At 38.4% G+C, this 16823-nt stretch overlaps 1 protein-coding gene and 1 pseudogene across 4 annotated transcripts in view; both read left to right on the top strand.

The window, feature by feature from the left end:
* Armc3 (armadillo repeat containing 3) overlaps positions 1-15710 on the top strand; it is a 97236-nt gene extending 81526 nt beyond the window's left edge. For all 4 annotated transcript variants that reach the window (XM_047521264.1, XM_047521263.1, XM_047521265.1 and 1 more), the window contains 3 exons: positions 7073-7270; positions 9669-9831; positions 14113-15710. In XM_047521264.1, coding sequence (XP_047377220.1) covers positions 7073-7270; positions 9669-9831; positions 14113-14322 — 571 coding nt within the window. In that variant the 3' untranslated portion in view covers positions 14323-15710. The remainder of the gene's footprint in view (positions 1-7072; positions 7271-9668; positions 9832-14112) is intronic.
* Positions 2288-3223, top strand: LOC124961870 (transmembrane and coiled-coil domain protein 3-like; annotated as a pseudogene).
* Positions 15711-16823: the final 1113 nt, after the last annotated feature.

The following is a 16823-nucleotide window of genomic DNA, read 5'->3' as shown; positions in this document are numbered from 1 at the left end:
TCAGTTTTCCATTGCTGTGACAAAATAACTGAGATAATCAAAAGAAGGAAAGGTTTATTTGGTTCACAGATTTCAAAGCATTTAGTCCATGTTCACTTGGACCTTTTGCTTTGGGCTTGTGGCAGCACAGCATGTAATGGTGAGAGTGTATGATAGAGGAGGCCCATTCACCCCATGGTGGCTAAAAGCAAGGGAGCAGGCTTTCAAGTTTTCCCATCCCCTTCAAGGGCCACCTCCCATGACCTAGCTTCCTCCCACTCAGCCTCACTTCTTAAAGGTTCTACCATCTCCCATTAGTGCCATAAACTGGTAACGAAGACTTTAACATATGGGCCTTTGAAGGACATTCAAGATCCTAACTATAGCAGAAATCGATTACACTAAATGCAAAATCTATTACACTAGAAACAAAAGCAAAAAGTTCTCAAATCGATAATCTAAGATACTAGCTCAAGAAACTAGAAAAAGAATAAATGCAACACAAAGAAGAAGGAAAGATACAATAAAGATCAGAAGTCAATGAAATTGAAAACAGAAAAAATAACAACAAAAATCAATGAAATTTAAAACTGATTCCTCAAAAATATCAGAAATATCCATAAACCTCTAGCAAGGCTGACAAGAAAAGAAAGAACAAACCCCACACTGATTAAAGGATAAAAAAATAACCCACATTAGTTTAGTAACTGAGATGTAATGAACCAATTCATCAAAAACTACAAACTACCAAAACTCGGGAAAGATAAAATAAATAACCTCCATAGTCTTCTGACTAGTAAGTTGAGTTCATTAAAAATTTCCACAAAAGAAATTTGACTCACAAGTTTCACCAAATGTTTACCAAACACTTGAAGAATTAACACCAATTCTACACAGTCTTGTTCACAAGAAAAAGAAAGAATGTTTACCCACTCATGTTCCAAGACCAGCATTACTCCAGTGTCAATACCAGACCAAGGGCATTACATGAAATTGCAGATTAAAATCCATCATGAACATAGATGCAGAAATTCTCTATGAAACATTAGAAAATCAAATCCAGCAGTATATTAAAAGTATATATAATTTATCTAAATGAGAGCTTTATCCTTGAGATGCAAGACTGGTTCATATTTGAAATATCAGTCTGTAATCTTTCATATTAGCTGTATAAAGAAGAAAAACCACTTGATCATATTATTGATGCATTTGACAAAATTCAACATCTATTAATGATTTTTAGAAAGTTGAAGAAAAGGAATGGATTACATCAAAGAATGCACAGTTCTTGAACAAGATGGGATATCATCTGTCCTTGCTTTTCAACATTATATTGGAAGTCTTAGATGCTGCAATAGGCATTTTTTAAAAGTTAAACACATTGGAAACTGTGGGGAAGGAAATAATTCTTATTTGCAGACAATATGTCATAATTTGTCTAAGTAGAAAATTCTTAAATCATCTACTTTTTTAAAGTAAAAGAAAAAAAATTCTAAAAATACTAGGTGAATTTTACAATGTATTAGGCTATAAAACCAGCACACAAAAACAAAAATCGATTGTATTTCTATATACTAGTAATGAAAATTGGAACCAAAACCTTTTAAAATATCATTTTCAATAGCCCTAAGAGATGAAAAGTGAAATTAAAATGAAGCAAAACATTTAAAGGACTTGAACATTGAAAACCACAAAACACTTATGAAAGAAATTTTTAAATTAAGTGAAGAGATATACTTTCAAATATTAGAAAATGCAACATATTCAAAATGATCTCCTAATTGATCTATAGGTTGGATACACTTTCATCAAAAATCCCAGTAGGATGTTTCATAGATAGACATGCTGATTTTAAAAGTTTTACAGTAAGTTAAATATAATAGCCAAAAAAAATTTTTTTTAAAAGAAGAATAAAGTTGAACCACTCCACTTTAAATATTAAGACTTCCTTTAAGCCAGGTGCAGTGGCACCCGCCTGTAATCCCAGCAGCTTGGGAGGCTGAGACAGGAGGATCTGGAGTTCAAAGACAGACTCAGCAAAAGCAAGGCGTTAAGCAACTCAGTGAGACCCTTTCCCTAAATAAAGCACAAAATAGGATGTGGCTCAGTGGTCAAGCACCCCTGAATTCAATCCCTAATATACCCCCACAAAAAAGGCATACTTTAAAACTACAGTAACCACCCCCCCGCAATCACAATGTGAGTGGGTTCCCTCTGCCACTCTTCCAACTGATGCTCAGCCTCACCACAAGCCCTGAGGAATGGAACCAGCTGTGTATGATGAACGGAGACCTCTGAAACTGTAGAACGTCATGACATGAATACCTTAAGCCTGCAAATGAACCTACGCCATGGGGGGGTGGACACCAACCTCAACTTTGATATCCCAAATGTCATCCTGGACTTCCACAAGGTCAAACTGGGTGCAGACAACCTGAAACAAAAAATCCTGAAAGTAACAGAACAGATAAAAATTGAGCAGGCATCCCGCGATGGGTACGTGGCAGAATATTTGAAACAAGAGCTCCGACAAGCAGCAGGCTGGGCGCATCAGACAAGTCTTGAGAAGAAGAACCAGCAGTCAGCTCGCTCCATTGCGCAGCTGCAGAAGAAGTTAGAGCAGTATCACAGAAAGCGCAGAGAGATGGAGCAGAATGGAGCTTCCAGAAGCTCCAAGGACATTTCCAAAGACAACCTGAAGGACATACAGCACTCTCTGAAGGATGCCCATGTGAAGTCTCGAACTGCCCCCCACGGCATGGAGAGCGGTAAATCGGGCATGCCAGGGGGACCCCTCACTCCACTTGTGTTTGTTTTCAATAAGTCCAGAGAGTTTGCCAACTTGATCCGGAATAAGTTTGGCAGTGCCGACGACATCGCGCACTTAAAAAATTCCTTAGAGGAGTTCAGGCCTGAGGCAAGTGTCAGGGTTTACGTGGGCAGCTCCACCGTTGTGAACAAACCCAAGAATGGGAGCGACGACAAGTGTTCCAGTGGCACGTCAGGTTCCGCGGACAGCAGTGGGAACCAGTCCTTCGGGGCTGGCGAGGCTGGCACGCTGGACAGACAGGGGAAGTTCACCATGTTCCTGGAGGAGCTGCAGGAGATCAGGGACACCCAGGTCCAGTTGGTGGAGGACATCAAGGCACTGAAGGTGCAGTTGAAGTAGCAGTATGGTTTCATTTCTCAGACCCCGCAGGAGGAAAGTACGGGTACGTCAAAGTATTCTTCTGGAACTCTTTAGAAGCATGAGTTACTCACTGCAGAGTTTGTCTACGTGAAAGTGATATTTTGATGACTGTGTTTTCAGTAATTATGGATATAGATCAAAAGGCATTTAGGGATCAATAGTTCTTTCCATCCTTCATAATTCCAATTTTCATGATTTGTAACAATTGGAGAAAACATCATATGCGTGGGTCTCAAAATATCACTGTACAGTCTGACTCATGCGCCGATTAAGATACTGATTCAGTAGACTTCTGTTTTAGTTCTATTAACACTAATTCAGAGATCTGTATTTGATTTCCCTCCATTGTAACAGTCAAATAAAAAATTAATTCATTGTAAAAAAATTAAAAAATAAAACTACAGTAACCAAGATAGTGTGGTATTGGTGAAAGGACAGAGGAATGAACAGAAACAGACAGACCAGAAAGACACAAGTACACCAAAGGGATTTTTTAATTAAAATTCTAATGAGATAATTATATATTTTCATGTTGCTGTAGGAAAAAAAATATGGAGAGATCCCATGTACCTTAATTATAAAATTTTGAAACTTCATCACAATATGTAACTAGGATATTGACATTGGTACAATCCAACGATTCTATTCTGTTTTATACAAATTTATCACATGTGTAGGCTTATATGTCTACCACCACAATTAAAATAATCAACAGGTTTATCACCACATGGATCCCTCTTGTCTAACTGGCGCTCCAGCACCATTTGTTAAAAAGCTATCCTTCTTCCATTGAATTGCTTTTGCACTTTTGTCGGAAATCAGTTGAACATATTTGTGTGGCTCCATTTCAAGATTCTCTCTTCCATCAATCTACCTGTCTGACCCCCACTAGTATCACTCTGTCTGAATCACTGTAACTATATAGTAAGCCTTAACAGAGAGTGAGTCTTCTTATTAATATTTTTCTTCATCAAGATGAATTTAGCTACTTTACAACCTGTGCTTTTCCATATAAGTTTTAGAATAAGATTTTCTGTCTAGAAAACCCCTTCACTGGGATTTTGATAGACATTTCATTAAAACTAGATATCAGCTTGATGTGGTGGTACACACCTATAATCCCAGCTTCTTGGGAGGCTGAGATAGGAGGATCCCAATTTTGAAGTCATCCTCAGCAATTTACTGAGACTGCCTCAAAATAAAAAGAGCTGGGGATGTACGTCAGTAGTAGACCACTTGCCTACCATGTGTGAGGTCCTGGGTTCAGCCCAGTACTGCCAAAAAAAAAAAAAAAAAAAGAAAGAAAGAAAGAAAGAAAAACAGCTAGAGATTTTTTTTTTTTTTTTTTTTTTTTTTTTGAGAACTGACCTTATTAACATGTTGTGTCTTCCAATCCATGAACACAGCATGTCTCATGATGTATTCAGGTCTTCTCTGATTGCTTTCATTAGCATTTTTCATTATTGAGCATACAGATCAGGCAGGAATTCAAACTTTTGATTTCCAGGTGTTGTTTCTGTCTAGAAACAACTGATTTCTGTGTGTTGATCTTCCATACTGAGACCTGGATGAACTCAACTGTTAGTTCCAGGAGTTTTTTGTTACATTCTTTGGAATTTTTGTACCTAGTCATATCATCTGCTTTGTCTTTAATTTTTAATTGTTCGATTTTGATGTGTTGAGGAGTAGATGCCTTTGGTTTGCCTTATACTAATAAGAAACAATTTCAGCCCCTATTCAATTTTTTTTTCTTTCTGCACCCTTTTGTCTCTTTTCCTGAGACTTTGATGACACTAGTCTTCACTTATTTTTTTTTTTTTAATACCAGAGGTCCCTGAGAGTCTCTCAATTGATTTTCAATCTTTTATTTTCTGTGTTATTCATATTGGATGATTTTTATTGTTCTAGCTTCAAATTTATATGTCTCTATTCTGCTATTAAACCCAGTCAAGGAGTTGTGTTTTTTGTTGTTGTTGTTGTTGTTGGTTGGTTTTTCAAGTCCAAAATTCTATTTTTATGTTTTCCCTTTTTTCCTACAACTTTCTAACTCACTATTCATTTCAAGATTGTTTGACCTTTCTTCTTGGAAAACTTTTAAAGTCTTTGTGGGGTAAAACATCTGCTTCATCTAGGCATTGGTATCTACCAGTCATCACCATTTCCCACATGAGTTGAGATTCCCTCATCGTTCATATGCATAGTAATTTTAAATTGCAATATTATAAGTCCCATAAGTCGTATATGCGTCATAAGGATATTCTAGGGGTGTGTGTGTGTGTGTGTGTGTGTGTGTGTGTGTGTGTGTATATGCACACGTGTATGTATTTCAGCTGTTAAATGACCTAGTTGGGTTCAAGGCTTCAACTCTGTGGGTTGTCATTTCAGTGTCAATCAATTTTCAAAGTCCTTGCAGTTCCATTTGGATCAGTCTTGCTTGCATACCAGTGTCCAGTTGGAAGCTTGGGTGATGGTCTACACTATAGTTCAGTTCTCAAAGTCAGTATATACACTGTTTAAGCTATGCATGCATAGCTTAGAGTAAGCCTAAGAATTCATAAACAATTCTACAAGGTCACTTTTCTGAGCTCCTTCCATTCCATGATCTCTATCTCTTTCTCCTCATGCCCCTCATCTCTTCGAGCTTCCCTTTGGGTGTTCCAGCCAGAAAACTTCATTTACTCTTCCCTGCTGCATTCTTGTATGATTGTCTAAATATCTACAAACTGTCAGAGGAATGAGTGCAAATAAAACAGTATTAGCTCTTACAGGACCCTCGTGCCACCACTGTCCTGGCATTCCTTTGGGACTGGGGTGCACAAAAATGGAGAATAAGGAGAAAACTGAAACAGGAACTTTGCTCCACTATCTTACCTGTTTCTCAAGAGTGTTTCTCCTTGATTTCTTTCTGCCTGCGCTGATGCTCACTTCCAGTTATTGGGGTAGATTTAGTTCAGCATGGGGAATTATAAAGAAAATAAAAGGATATACCTATTGTCGATTTAGTAATAATTCATATTTTGGTCTCTGACTTTGCGGACTCTCAAATAGCTGTTGCATGCATATTGTCCAGGTTGTATGACTATGTTCAGTGGGAAAGAGTGGAATGTGCTTACTCCTTGCTACCTGGAATGAGACCACATGTCATTGTTTTTTGTTCAACTCATTAATTGGTGAGGGAACCAGTAAGATGTTAATACTGGTTCAAAAGACATTTGAGTTATGAGGTATTTATATCCAATTTAATTAAGGAATATTACAAAAAAATTGCTGAGTTCTGTACAAAACTGGTTAACATCCTACAGTGCAGTACCTTTTCCATTAAACGGAAATTATATTAATCTTTACTAAACAAAAGCTGCATGGTAAGTAGTAATTCTCTAAGCCTAGAACTTTTAATTAATAGTATATAGTTTTTTGATGCTAAGTAATTTTATTTTTACTAAGTATGTTCTCTCAATAAATCTTGAATAAGTCTTTGCTCCTATGTGACTTGGAAATTATATACCATTCTTATTTTCTTTTATGGTTTGTATAATTTTTCTTAAATTTAATTATCCAAATTTTTGTAGAAGGGTTAACTGAAGCAAGATATAAGTCCAGCTCAGGCAAACCAATTTTTTCCAATTCAATAAATATTTTATTTTATGTTTACACTCTGTCAGAAACCTTGCTGGGCAATTGTGTGGAAGCCCAATATATGATTTTTATAATATATACCAATAATGTAGATTCTCTTCAAAATTGATTTTTCCAGGATAACATAGACAATAAATGAAAATTTCTAAACTGCATATGGTATGGTTATTGAGAAATTAAATATTTCTTTAACGTTCTTCAGCATAATTAGTGTTCATTCATTTGTCTAGCAGAAGATATGATTTTGATTGTTCTTTGCTCTCAAAGGAAAGGCAGAGGGAAAAAAGAAGAGGAAAAACTGAAAGAGGAGGAAGAAATTCTGGCAGTTCCAAAACTGACTGGAGAAAGTTCTGATAAAGAATGGTTCCCTCCCTCCGATCCTGACTTCTGTGTTTATGTATATGAGGTGACCAAATCAATACTGCCCATAACCAATATTAAGGAACAGATTGAGGCTCTTGCCAAGTAAGTTCTCTAGGTATACATATACATTTTTAATTTCTGAATGTTGTTTCTGTTAGTGGTTTGCTTTCCTTTTTAAGACATTTTTAGGCAACTCCATCACAATAAAATTGAACTTCGTAGAATCCTTGTTCTGACTCTGAAGCTGAAGCATGATGCACTTCAAAACATTTCAGTGTTTCTTTTAGGTCACTTTTACTTGAAGAATCAGAGCTAGGAGCTAGGAATTGTTTAGAGAAAAATGCGTGTTATTTTCTGCAGCTAAACCATTGAAAGCATCTTTCAGTGTGCTCTTGGAGATATTATGAATGAATCAAAAGTTTGAGAAATATATCATTTGTTAGGTGTACGGAGTGCTCATAATTTAAAGAAGTCCCACCGTGAATTATTTGTAACTCAAAAGTGATTTTTCATACAAATAACCATCCTCTGTTTTTCTACTATATATTTGATACTTTGTGTTTCACATTGCTCCAAAGTGGGGTGTGAGTGTCCTAAGAGCCTGGGGTGTACTGGTCCTCATGAGAGTGTTGAATCAGATGCCACTAAGGAAAGGCTGAGATGTGACTTGGTGGCTGTAAGGGATCAGGAATTCCTAGACATGGAGGAAGAGGCTTCATGATTGACACCAGCCAGGAGGTGAGCGGCTGGCTGGTACAACAGCTGCCGTCTCCATGGGAGCCTGCGTCTACTCCAAGTAGAAGTGAGTAGCAGTCATCAAACCTGGATGTGACAACTGTAAGTGTCACAGCTGCCAGATCACTGACTTCATGTCAGCCAGGACTGAAAGACAGCATTTTTGGCGACAGAAGTTTTTCCTGGTGTCCTTGAGAAGTGATGACTTCAGCAAACCTTTGATTCAGTTCCTGTAGACTTTTGTCAAATTTCCCCGGGCTTTGTTCCCATCCGTGGTACTTTCCATCACTCCCGAATCATCGTCCTTTTAAGCCTGAGCCCACTACAAGCCAAAGAGAGATGCAGAAGTTCATCCCCATGCCCTTGGCCCTTTGGCATTCATTAACACCCTCCTGGCTGGACAGAACTGTGGGCCGTTTTCCAACTTTCTCAACACTTTCCCTTTGGGTTTTTGTTCGTTAGATTTTTTGTTTTGTTTCATGGTGCTGAGGATGAAATTCAGGACCTCACACGTGCTAGGCAAGCCCTCTACCACTGAGCTCTAGCCACGGTCCTTTAAAAAAAATATTTTGAGACAAGATTTCATGACATTTCCCAGGCTGTTCTCAAATTTGCGATCCTCCTGTGTAGCCCCAGAGTAGCTGGGATTATAGGTGTGAGCCACTGAGTCTTTTTCTTTTTTCTTTTTTTTTTTTTTTTTAAGTTAGTGTTCTTCATAGTACAGCAAGAGGAAATTCTTTTAAATTTGCAATTCTACAGAGAGTGGTGACCTTAGTTGACAGAGGATTTTTGCAGGTGCAATTGCTAACTTCCCAGCACTAGGAGAAAACCATAAACACAGTGCCCCCCCCCCCAATCACTGCTCACTGCTCTCTTCCAGTTCCTCCTCTTCTCTCTCTAACTTCAATGCTATGTGATGTTATGTCTTTCTTTAAATTAATATATATATATTTTATTTTATTTATTTATATTTTATTTTATATATATATATATATAAGATGTCATGTCTTTCTTTAAATTAATGTATATATATTTTATTTTATTTATTTATATTTTATTTTATATATACATATAAAAGAAAAAAGTAAAATTAAAAGACTTGAAAATGTCAGTGAATCTAATGGGAAATTTTTGTCTTGTCTCTGAGTTTAAATTTCTTGAAAGAAGATTCTTATGTTAGTGCAACACCTTGGACTTGAGATTAAAACATTATAATTAAAAATACTTTTGAGAGAGATAAATTTTAAAACTGCATTTATATTTGGTGTAATGTTGATTTGTATCTTGCTATAAATGTTGGGAAAGTAGCTTTGATTTTCTTCTTCACATTATATTAAGTTGCTAGAATTTGTATATATATATATGTATACACATACAGTAAGCATAATGTTAACCTCATTATAAGTAAATTTTTACATTTTTAAAAGTAAATCAAGGCCAGATGCGGTGGCACACGCCTCTAATCCCAGTGGCTCGGGAGAAGGATCGTAAGTTCAAAACCAGCCTCAGCAACAGCGAGGCATTAAGCAACTCAGTGAGACCCTGTCTCTAAATAAAACACAAAATAGGACTGGGGATGTGACTCAGTGGTCGAGTGCCCCTGAGTTCAATCCCCAAAGCCAAAAAAAAAAAGAAGAAAAAAAGGAAATCAAACACCAAAAATCATGGAATTTTACATAGACAATAATACATATATAATTGTATGCAAACCATCCAAAGTGAGTTATTAAACTTGATTGATTTTATTTCAACGTAATTGACACAGGTATGTGGCAGAAAAAATGGGTGGTAAGATTTCAAAAGAGAAACTGCCTGATTTTGGCTGGGAACTTCACATAAGTGAACTAAAATTTCAACTTAAATCCAACGTTATACCAATTGGATATATCAAAAAAGGAATCTTCTACCATCGAGCTTTGCTTTTCAAGGTATTTCAGATATTTTGTCTATTTGCCATTAAGTTAATATGTTTTGTCTTTAGCATATCAGGGTGAGCCAGTTGCTAACATTTCACTGGGTAATATTGGCCTTATCACTTAGATTGGCTTATATTTGACATATTTGTAATATATATGTACAAAAATACATATATGTGTATATACATATACACATGCCTGCATATATATCCAGACTATTGGAAGCATATTCATTCGGCATTTATCATAAACCTAGTACAGCCAGGGCCTCTGCTAGGGTCTGGGAGTACAGAGAGACCAAAACAGGAGTCCCTGCATTCAAGGGGTACCAGGCATCCTCTAAGGTGATATGGAAGGTTTCAGAGAAGGAAGTGGTATATAGTTCAAATATTAGAGGGTATATAAGATTTCATAAGGTAAAGAAGAAAGACTACAGTGTTCTACAGAGAGCAAACACCCTTAGCAAAATAGCACAAGTGTGAGAGTCTGTTTGAGTAATGCAGAGTAGGTTATCTGGATGAAAAAAAAAAAGGAGTTAAATAAAGACAATTCTAAAGCACCATGTAGGTCTGCACTTCATTCTAAAATCTGAGAGTAGCCACCAAAAACTGTCAAGGGGGAAGGGAGGAACATGATTTTGAAAGCTCATTCAGGTGATTGAAGGAGGAATGAATTAGAGTAGAGGCAAGACCAGGGACAGGAGGACCAATTAGAAGGTGGCTGGAGCAACATGTGCAGACGACATGTACCAAAGGGGTGATGGACCTAGAGGGAGATTTAGGAGAAACAACCAAAAGGAGTTGGTGGCTGCTGGAGTATGACGTGAGAGACTGCGTGAGAGGAGCAGAATGGCTCAACCAGGGAAGATGGCCTCGTTCACCGAGATGAGGGCACTAGAATATTCACTTTAAAGAGGGAGAGATGTTTTGCTCTGTTGTATCCAGTGCCTGGCATGTAATAGGAGTTGAGAGAAAGTCTCCTATACTACAGACCAAATATGCAAAATTCCTACCCTCTCCCAAATACCCATCAGCCTCCTTGCATCCAGTATCCTGCCTCCAGGTCCAGGCTAATCCCGTTCATGATCCAAATCCTCTCCTGTTTCTTTGGATTTCTTGCTCTACTAATTGTTCCCTCTCCTGTCTTAAATCTCTTTCTATTAACCATTCCCCTTTAAAATATAAAGAGGCTTAAGTCTATAATATATAAAGAGAAAACATAAATCTCTTTTCATAGTATCTACAAGTGCTATTACAGAGCCTAGTCTCATGACAGTCATCATTTTGAACTGTGTACCAGGTGCTTGATAAACACCACTGTGAAGAACCTCAAAAATGCCAAAGATTGAAACACTACCCTTGCTTTAAAAACAAGGAAAGAATAGTTGGAAAAATAATTTACCCAAGTTCAGTCAGAGGTAGAACTAGAATTTGAACACCTGCTTATCTGAATAAAAATGAATAAATAAATAAACACCCCCAAAATAAAACAAACATAAAAACAACCACACTGCTTCTATCCTGAGATAATTCCCATTCCTGGTCAAAATTCTGAGTCTACCAATTTCTAGCCACTCCTTGGCTCACCTCTTACTTTCCCCAACCCACTGTTGTCTGGCCTTGTTCCAACCCTCTTGATAAAGACCATAGTGACCTCCACAACATCTGTTCTTACTTAATATGTCAAAAAAACTGTCACTGTCCATTCTACTGCCCTCTTTGGCTGCCTTTGTCCTCTCTTGCCATTTCATTTCAATCTGCTTTGGAGACCTCTCTTCCTCCACCCCTCTCTTAAAATACTGGGGTTTCTCTAGATTCTGGGCCTGGCTTTCTTCTGTTCTCTCTTCGTGAATTTCACATCGTAGTCTTTCTTCGTGTGGCCTTATATAGTACTTAAATGCCTAAGGTTTACAATTTCTTTCTTCCATTCCTTAAAACTCTCCCCATTCCAGATCTTGGTATCTGATTCCCTTACAACTAGCTCCATATGAGTATCTCATAGCCACTATATTAGACAGTTTAGCTGCTGTAACAAACTATTATGGACTGGGGGCTTAAGTAGCAAACACTTATTTCTCACTGTTATGGAAGCTGAGAAGTCCAAGATAAAGTACCAGCAGATTCAGTGTCTGGAAAGGGCCCTTTTTTCCTGGTTAACAGATAACTGCCTTCTTATTACATCCTCACGGGCAGATAGAAAGAGCGCTCTGGTTTCTTCCTATACTTTAAAGGGCACAAGTCCATCATGGGGTCTCACCCTCATGACCTAATCTAAACTTAATCACCTTCCAAAGGCCCCCACCTCCAAATATCATCACATACAGATTGGTGGGGGGCATTCAGAACATAACTCACTATGCCAAACTGATCTTGTAACCTTCATAACTCAACTGGGTCATGCAACTAATTACTCAGAACTCTACCACCACTGAAATCCTGAGCACCAATACTCACTGATAAAACCCCTCATCCTCCCACCCCTCCTGTCTCCCTCTTTATCTCCCCCTTTTCTCCCAGTTTGATGGACCCTTTTTTGGCTTTACACCCTACCCTAGGCAGCCTCCCTCCTAATAGTTGACTTGCTGCTATCCCAAATTTCTCCCTCCCCTTCCTTCCATTTGTCTCCCAGCCAACCTAGACTAGTCCAATTGCACGAGACTGCAGAAGGGACAGAGGGGAGCGCCACAGCAGAGTCAGGGTGCTCAGACTCGAGTGGACGTGAGTGTCGATGGCCACCCTTCCAGTTGCTTATCACGGACTTTTCCCTAATTTTCCTCAGCAGCTGTGCCCCACATCTGCTCCATCTGTGCAAGCCCTTTCATCTGCACCTCTTCCCTCTAAGCAGATAACCTTGTGTCCCACTCCACAAAGAACATGCAAGCTCATTTGCTTGCTAGCTGGCTCACTCACTCAGACATATTTCCCCAAGATCCCAAACACAGACTCTGGAGACTGGTACCCTGGCTCTCACTTTGGGTCACCATTTACAGTAATCTTGAGAAAGGATCTGATTTCAGATTTGTTCTCTATAAAATGGGGAATAGCACCTATTCCATAGGATTGTTTTGATGATTTAAAGTGCTTTGAGATGGTGTTAAAAAATCAGTAAATACTATTTTTCATATGTAGATAGATAGATGATTTTTTTTTTTTTTTTTTTTTTTTTTTTTTTTGGTCTCTATACCCCACTGGACTGTGAGGGCCATATATTTAGATACTATTTGTGTTGCAGTGAACTGTTTACTAGGCTGTGTCAGGTTAGATGGAATATATAGTCCTGAAAATGACAACCACGTCTTAATCATTTTGGCCTACCCAAAACTACTTGGCAGTAATTACATAGTAAGTAATCAATAAACTAAATTAATATATGAATATGAAGATCATTAAAAACAACACAAGTCTTGCCTTATGGAACAGAGCAGCATTTACAGAGTACTTACTCTTAATACTGAATGAATATTAATTCACTTCACCTTCATAACTACTGAATGAGGAAGGGACGGTTGTTCTCACTTCACAGATGAAGAAACGGAAGCCTGGATGTGCTGAATCATTGGCTTGTGGTTAGGGGCTAGTAAGCCTCAAGGCTGAGGGGAAATTTAAACCCAGGCAGTTATTCCCAGTTCTGTTATTCACTATAAACTGGCTGAGAAATTTCCAGATTATTTTAGACACTTAAAAAAAAATATATATATATATATATATATATATATATATATATAACCTCAAAATCAGGAAAAATCAGGGCAATTTGAGGAGGCAGTGGCTAAGGAACATAAGTATCCTCTAGTGAGGTGGCAGCAAGTGGCCCAAGAAGGACTGGCCACTCACAATTCTGCTTCCCTTTCTAGGTCAGTCCTGGCCTACCTTACACAGAATAAGTTGGCTAGAAGTAGGTCCCCACAAACTTGACTCCCCCATTCAATCCCACTGCAAATCACAGCCAAGAGCGACCTAGAGGTGTGGAAAGATTGATAGGTGGACTGGGACCAAGAGCCTCGCAATAGCTTCTCTCCAACACCTTATCCATCTTAGGCTGATTCAGTATTGCAGAACTGCCTGAAAAATGTCACTTACCACAGGACCCTCTGAGGCCACAGTCACCAGGGAGCGTCTCACATGTGATTGGCTCCCGTCACAGTCCTCCACGTTTTTCAGCCTCCTAACTAAGCATGGCTTTGCAAGGTCGACTTGACCTTCAGCCACGGTGGGCTTACAGCTAAGGGCTTCTTCCCTCAATCCCACTGCCGCGTCCCTTGGTTGATGTTGTCTCTGGGTTTCTTTCCCACAGGCTCTGGCTGATAAAATCGGCCTGGGCTGCAGCCTGGTTCGAGGGGAGTACGGCCGCGCGTGGAACGAAGTGAAGCTGCAGAACGAGTCTCGGAAGGGCGCGACCGGGGGCCTGCCCCAGCCCGAGGTCTACATCGTGGACGTCATGTTCCACCCAGGGTCGCTGCTGAGGCTACAGAGCAGGGAGGCCGACCTCTACCGGTTTCTCTGAGCTAGCCAAGGAATCCAAGAGGGGTTCAAATGGGAAATTCGCTACATACCCTAAGAAGTTCATCCATTGATCTTATAAATAAAAGTATTAGAAATGTTCTGTGCAGAAATGAGGAACTTTCTTGAACTTTGTTGTGTGCTGGATTCGGGTTGGTGGCAAAGAGTCGTTATTAGGTCCTCTCTACTCACAATCTGTCACATAAAAGTCACTGTGGTTGGACCAACCCGGATCACTGTGCCTCTCTGTCCCTTTAGGGTTCATGAGTACAAACTCTCAGCTGCTCCCAGGAAGACTCTGGCCCTTGACAGACTCTGTCCTTCACACCCAGGATGCTTGGAGAGCACTTGCTGACACTAAGTCAGAGGATTTTTAATGTCTTCAATCACCCTTTCTTGCTTTCATTAAGATTTGGATAGTGTGAGTATTGATAGACTTATAGACCTTAATATTACAAATTCCTTTCTAACTCTTTAGTTCATGTTTTTTAAAACTTACCATTAACAACACTACTTAGATAGACTTCATTGAATTAAAATTAGTTTTTAGGGACTGGGGATGTAGCTCAGTGGTACAGCACTTGCCTAGCATGTGTGAGGCCCTGGGTTCAATCCCCAGCACCATAAGCAAACAAACCAAAAGTTCTAAAAAATATTTCCCAAAAATGTCTTTGTCTTGTCTATATTAACTTGCAAACAGACCTTCAGTGGAGGTGGGGGAATGGTGATATGAAAATAGAAGGACCACTAGAGAAAAGGGGGCTCTAGGCTAACAGGGAGGATGGGTAGGACCAAACTGCATTTACATATATGTGCAAAGTTGTCACAGTGAAGCCCATTATTTTGTACAATTAACCTGCACTGATTAAAAGGAAAGAAAAAAATAGACTTTCAGTCAAAAACGATCCCGATTTGTTCTTACACATTATTAGGCTGAGTCACCAAAATAAAGTTTTAAATTAATACAACTTAAAAAAATAATCTTTGCCAACGAATTGTTTTTTCAGTCTTGAGCACAAAACAGGGAGTAAACACATTTCAATGAGGAAAATAAACATTAGCAGTAAGATGAATCTCATGATGTATGTATCTCCTAACCAGGCTTCAAGTCTAAAATTTACCCATGTAATCATTTTCTTTTTATATTTTATTTTCTTTTATTTTTTGGTACTAAGGGTTGATTCCAGGGGTCCAATGTAATACATCCCCTGCCCTTTTTATTTTTAATTTTGAGACAGCATCTCTCTAAGTTGCTGAGGCCAACCTCAAACTTACAATCCTCCTGCCTCAGCCTCCCAAATCTCTGGGATTACAGCCATGACCCACCATGGCTGACCATATAATCATTTGCTTAAAAGGTATTTTAAAGTGAATTTGACTTAAGAAATTAGGATTGAGATTATTTTTTATGAACTATTATGTAATTTCAAAGAAAATAATTATTTCAGAATAAAGTTCTTTATTTCAAATGGTATAGTGTTTGTCTCACAATTTTATGAAATTAGAACATGGATTATAGGATAGCCCATTTCAGCATTTTCAAGTCTGTTTTGGTGAAGTAAATGTTTAAAGTGAATTACAAAGATACATAAGGTGTAACAAGATGAAAATAAATAAAAAATGGGCATTACACATAAGAAAGTTCAAGGCCAGGAATAAGTTTAGAATTCAAAATGCATTCATGAAAATGATGATGAATGAAAATTTGACTCTAAACACTCTCGCAGTCAATGCAGAGGGAGATGCTTTCTGGTGAAGAATTTACCCCAGGGTCCACTAGGCAAAAGTCCAGAGCAATTTCTCAGACAATCAAAGACCAGGGCAAGTTTTTCTCTTTGGGAGTTTTATGGAGATGACCAAATGTGATGTAGGAAAAAACCTTCTAGTAAGTTCTGAAAAGGATGATTTAACATCAAGGTGAAATCAGGTAAGTGTTCTGAGCAGAGCCACTGTGACAGGGCCCAGGTAGACATAACTTTTTGATATCTGGTGCATGCCAAAGACACTATTCCTTTCTTGCATCTTCGAGACAGTTATTTGCAGTATTTCTCTCAATGAGGTTCTAGGTAATTATTGAGCAGGAATAGTTAAAATTGTTTTCTCAGACAGGTCTTTGAAGTTCATATATTCTGTTTTACCCATTAAACGGTGCTGTAAAATTTAATAATCAGCCAATTATGGAAAGAAAATATGTTTGCAACAGCAACAAAGATCAGGAAATGCCTAGTAATAAATTTAGCAAGAAATAAGCAAGACAAATTACAAAATTTTAATGGGATCTGAATAAAAAAGACACAGCATATTCTTGGATAGGAAACTAAGAAGTACAAAATGTCAGTATTCCCCATTATTTGTTGGAGGGTCAGAGCAGGGTCCTGGGAATTGAACCCAGGACCTCAGGCATGCTAGGCAAGTGCTTGACCTCTGAGCTACATACACTCCCAGCCCTTTTTATTTTATTTTGAGGTAGGGTCTCACTGAGTTGCCCAGGCCGACCTCCAACTT

The sequence above is a fragment of the Sciurus carolinensis genome, chromosome 12 (genome assembly GCF_902686445.1).
Source record: "Sciurus carolinensis chromosome 12, mSciCar1.2, whole genome shotgun sequence".
NCBI lineage: Eukaryota > Metazoa > Chordata > Mammalia > Rodentia > Sciuridae > Sciurus > Sciurus carolinensis.
The sequence above is the reverse complement of the archived record's forward strand: the minus strand, read 5'-3'. Positions and strand labels throughout refer to the sequence as shown.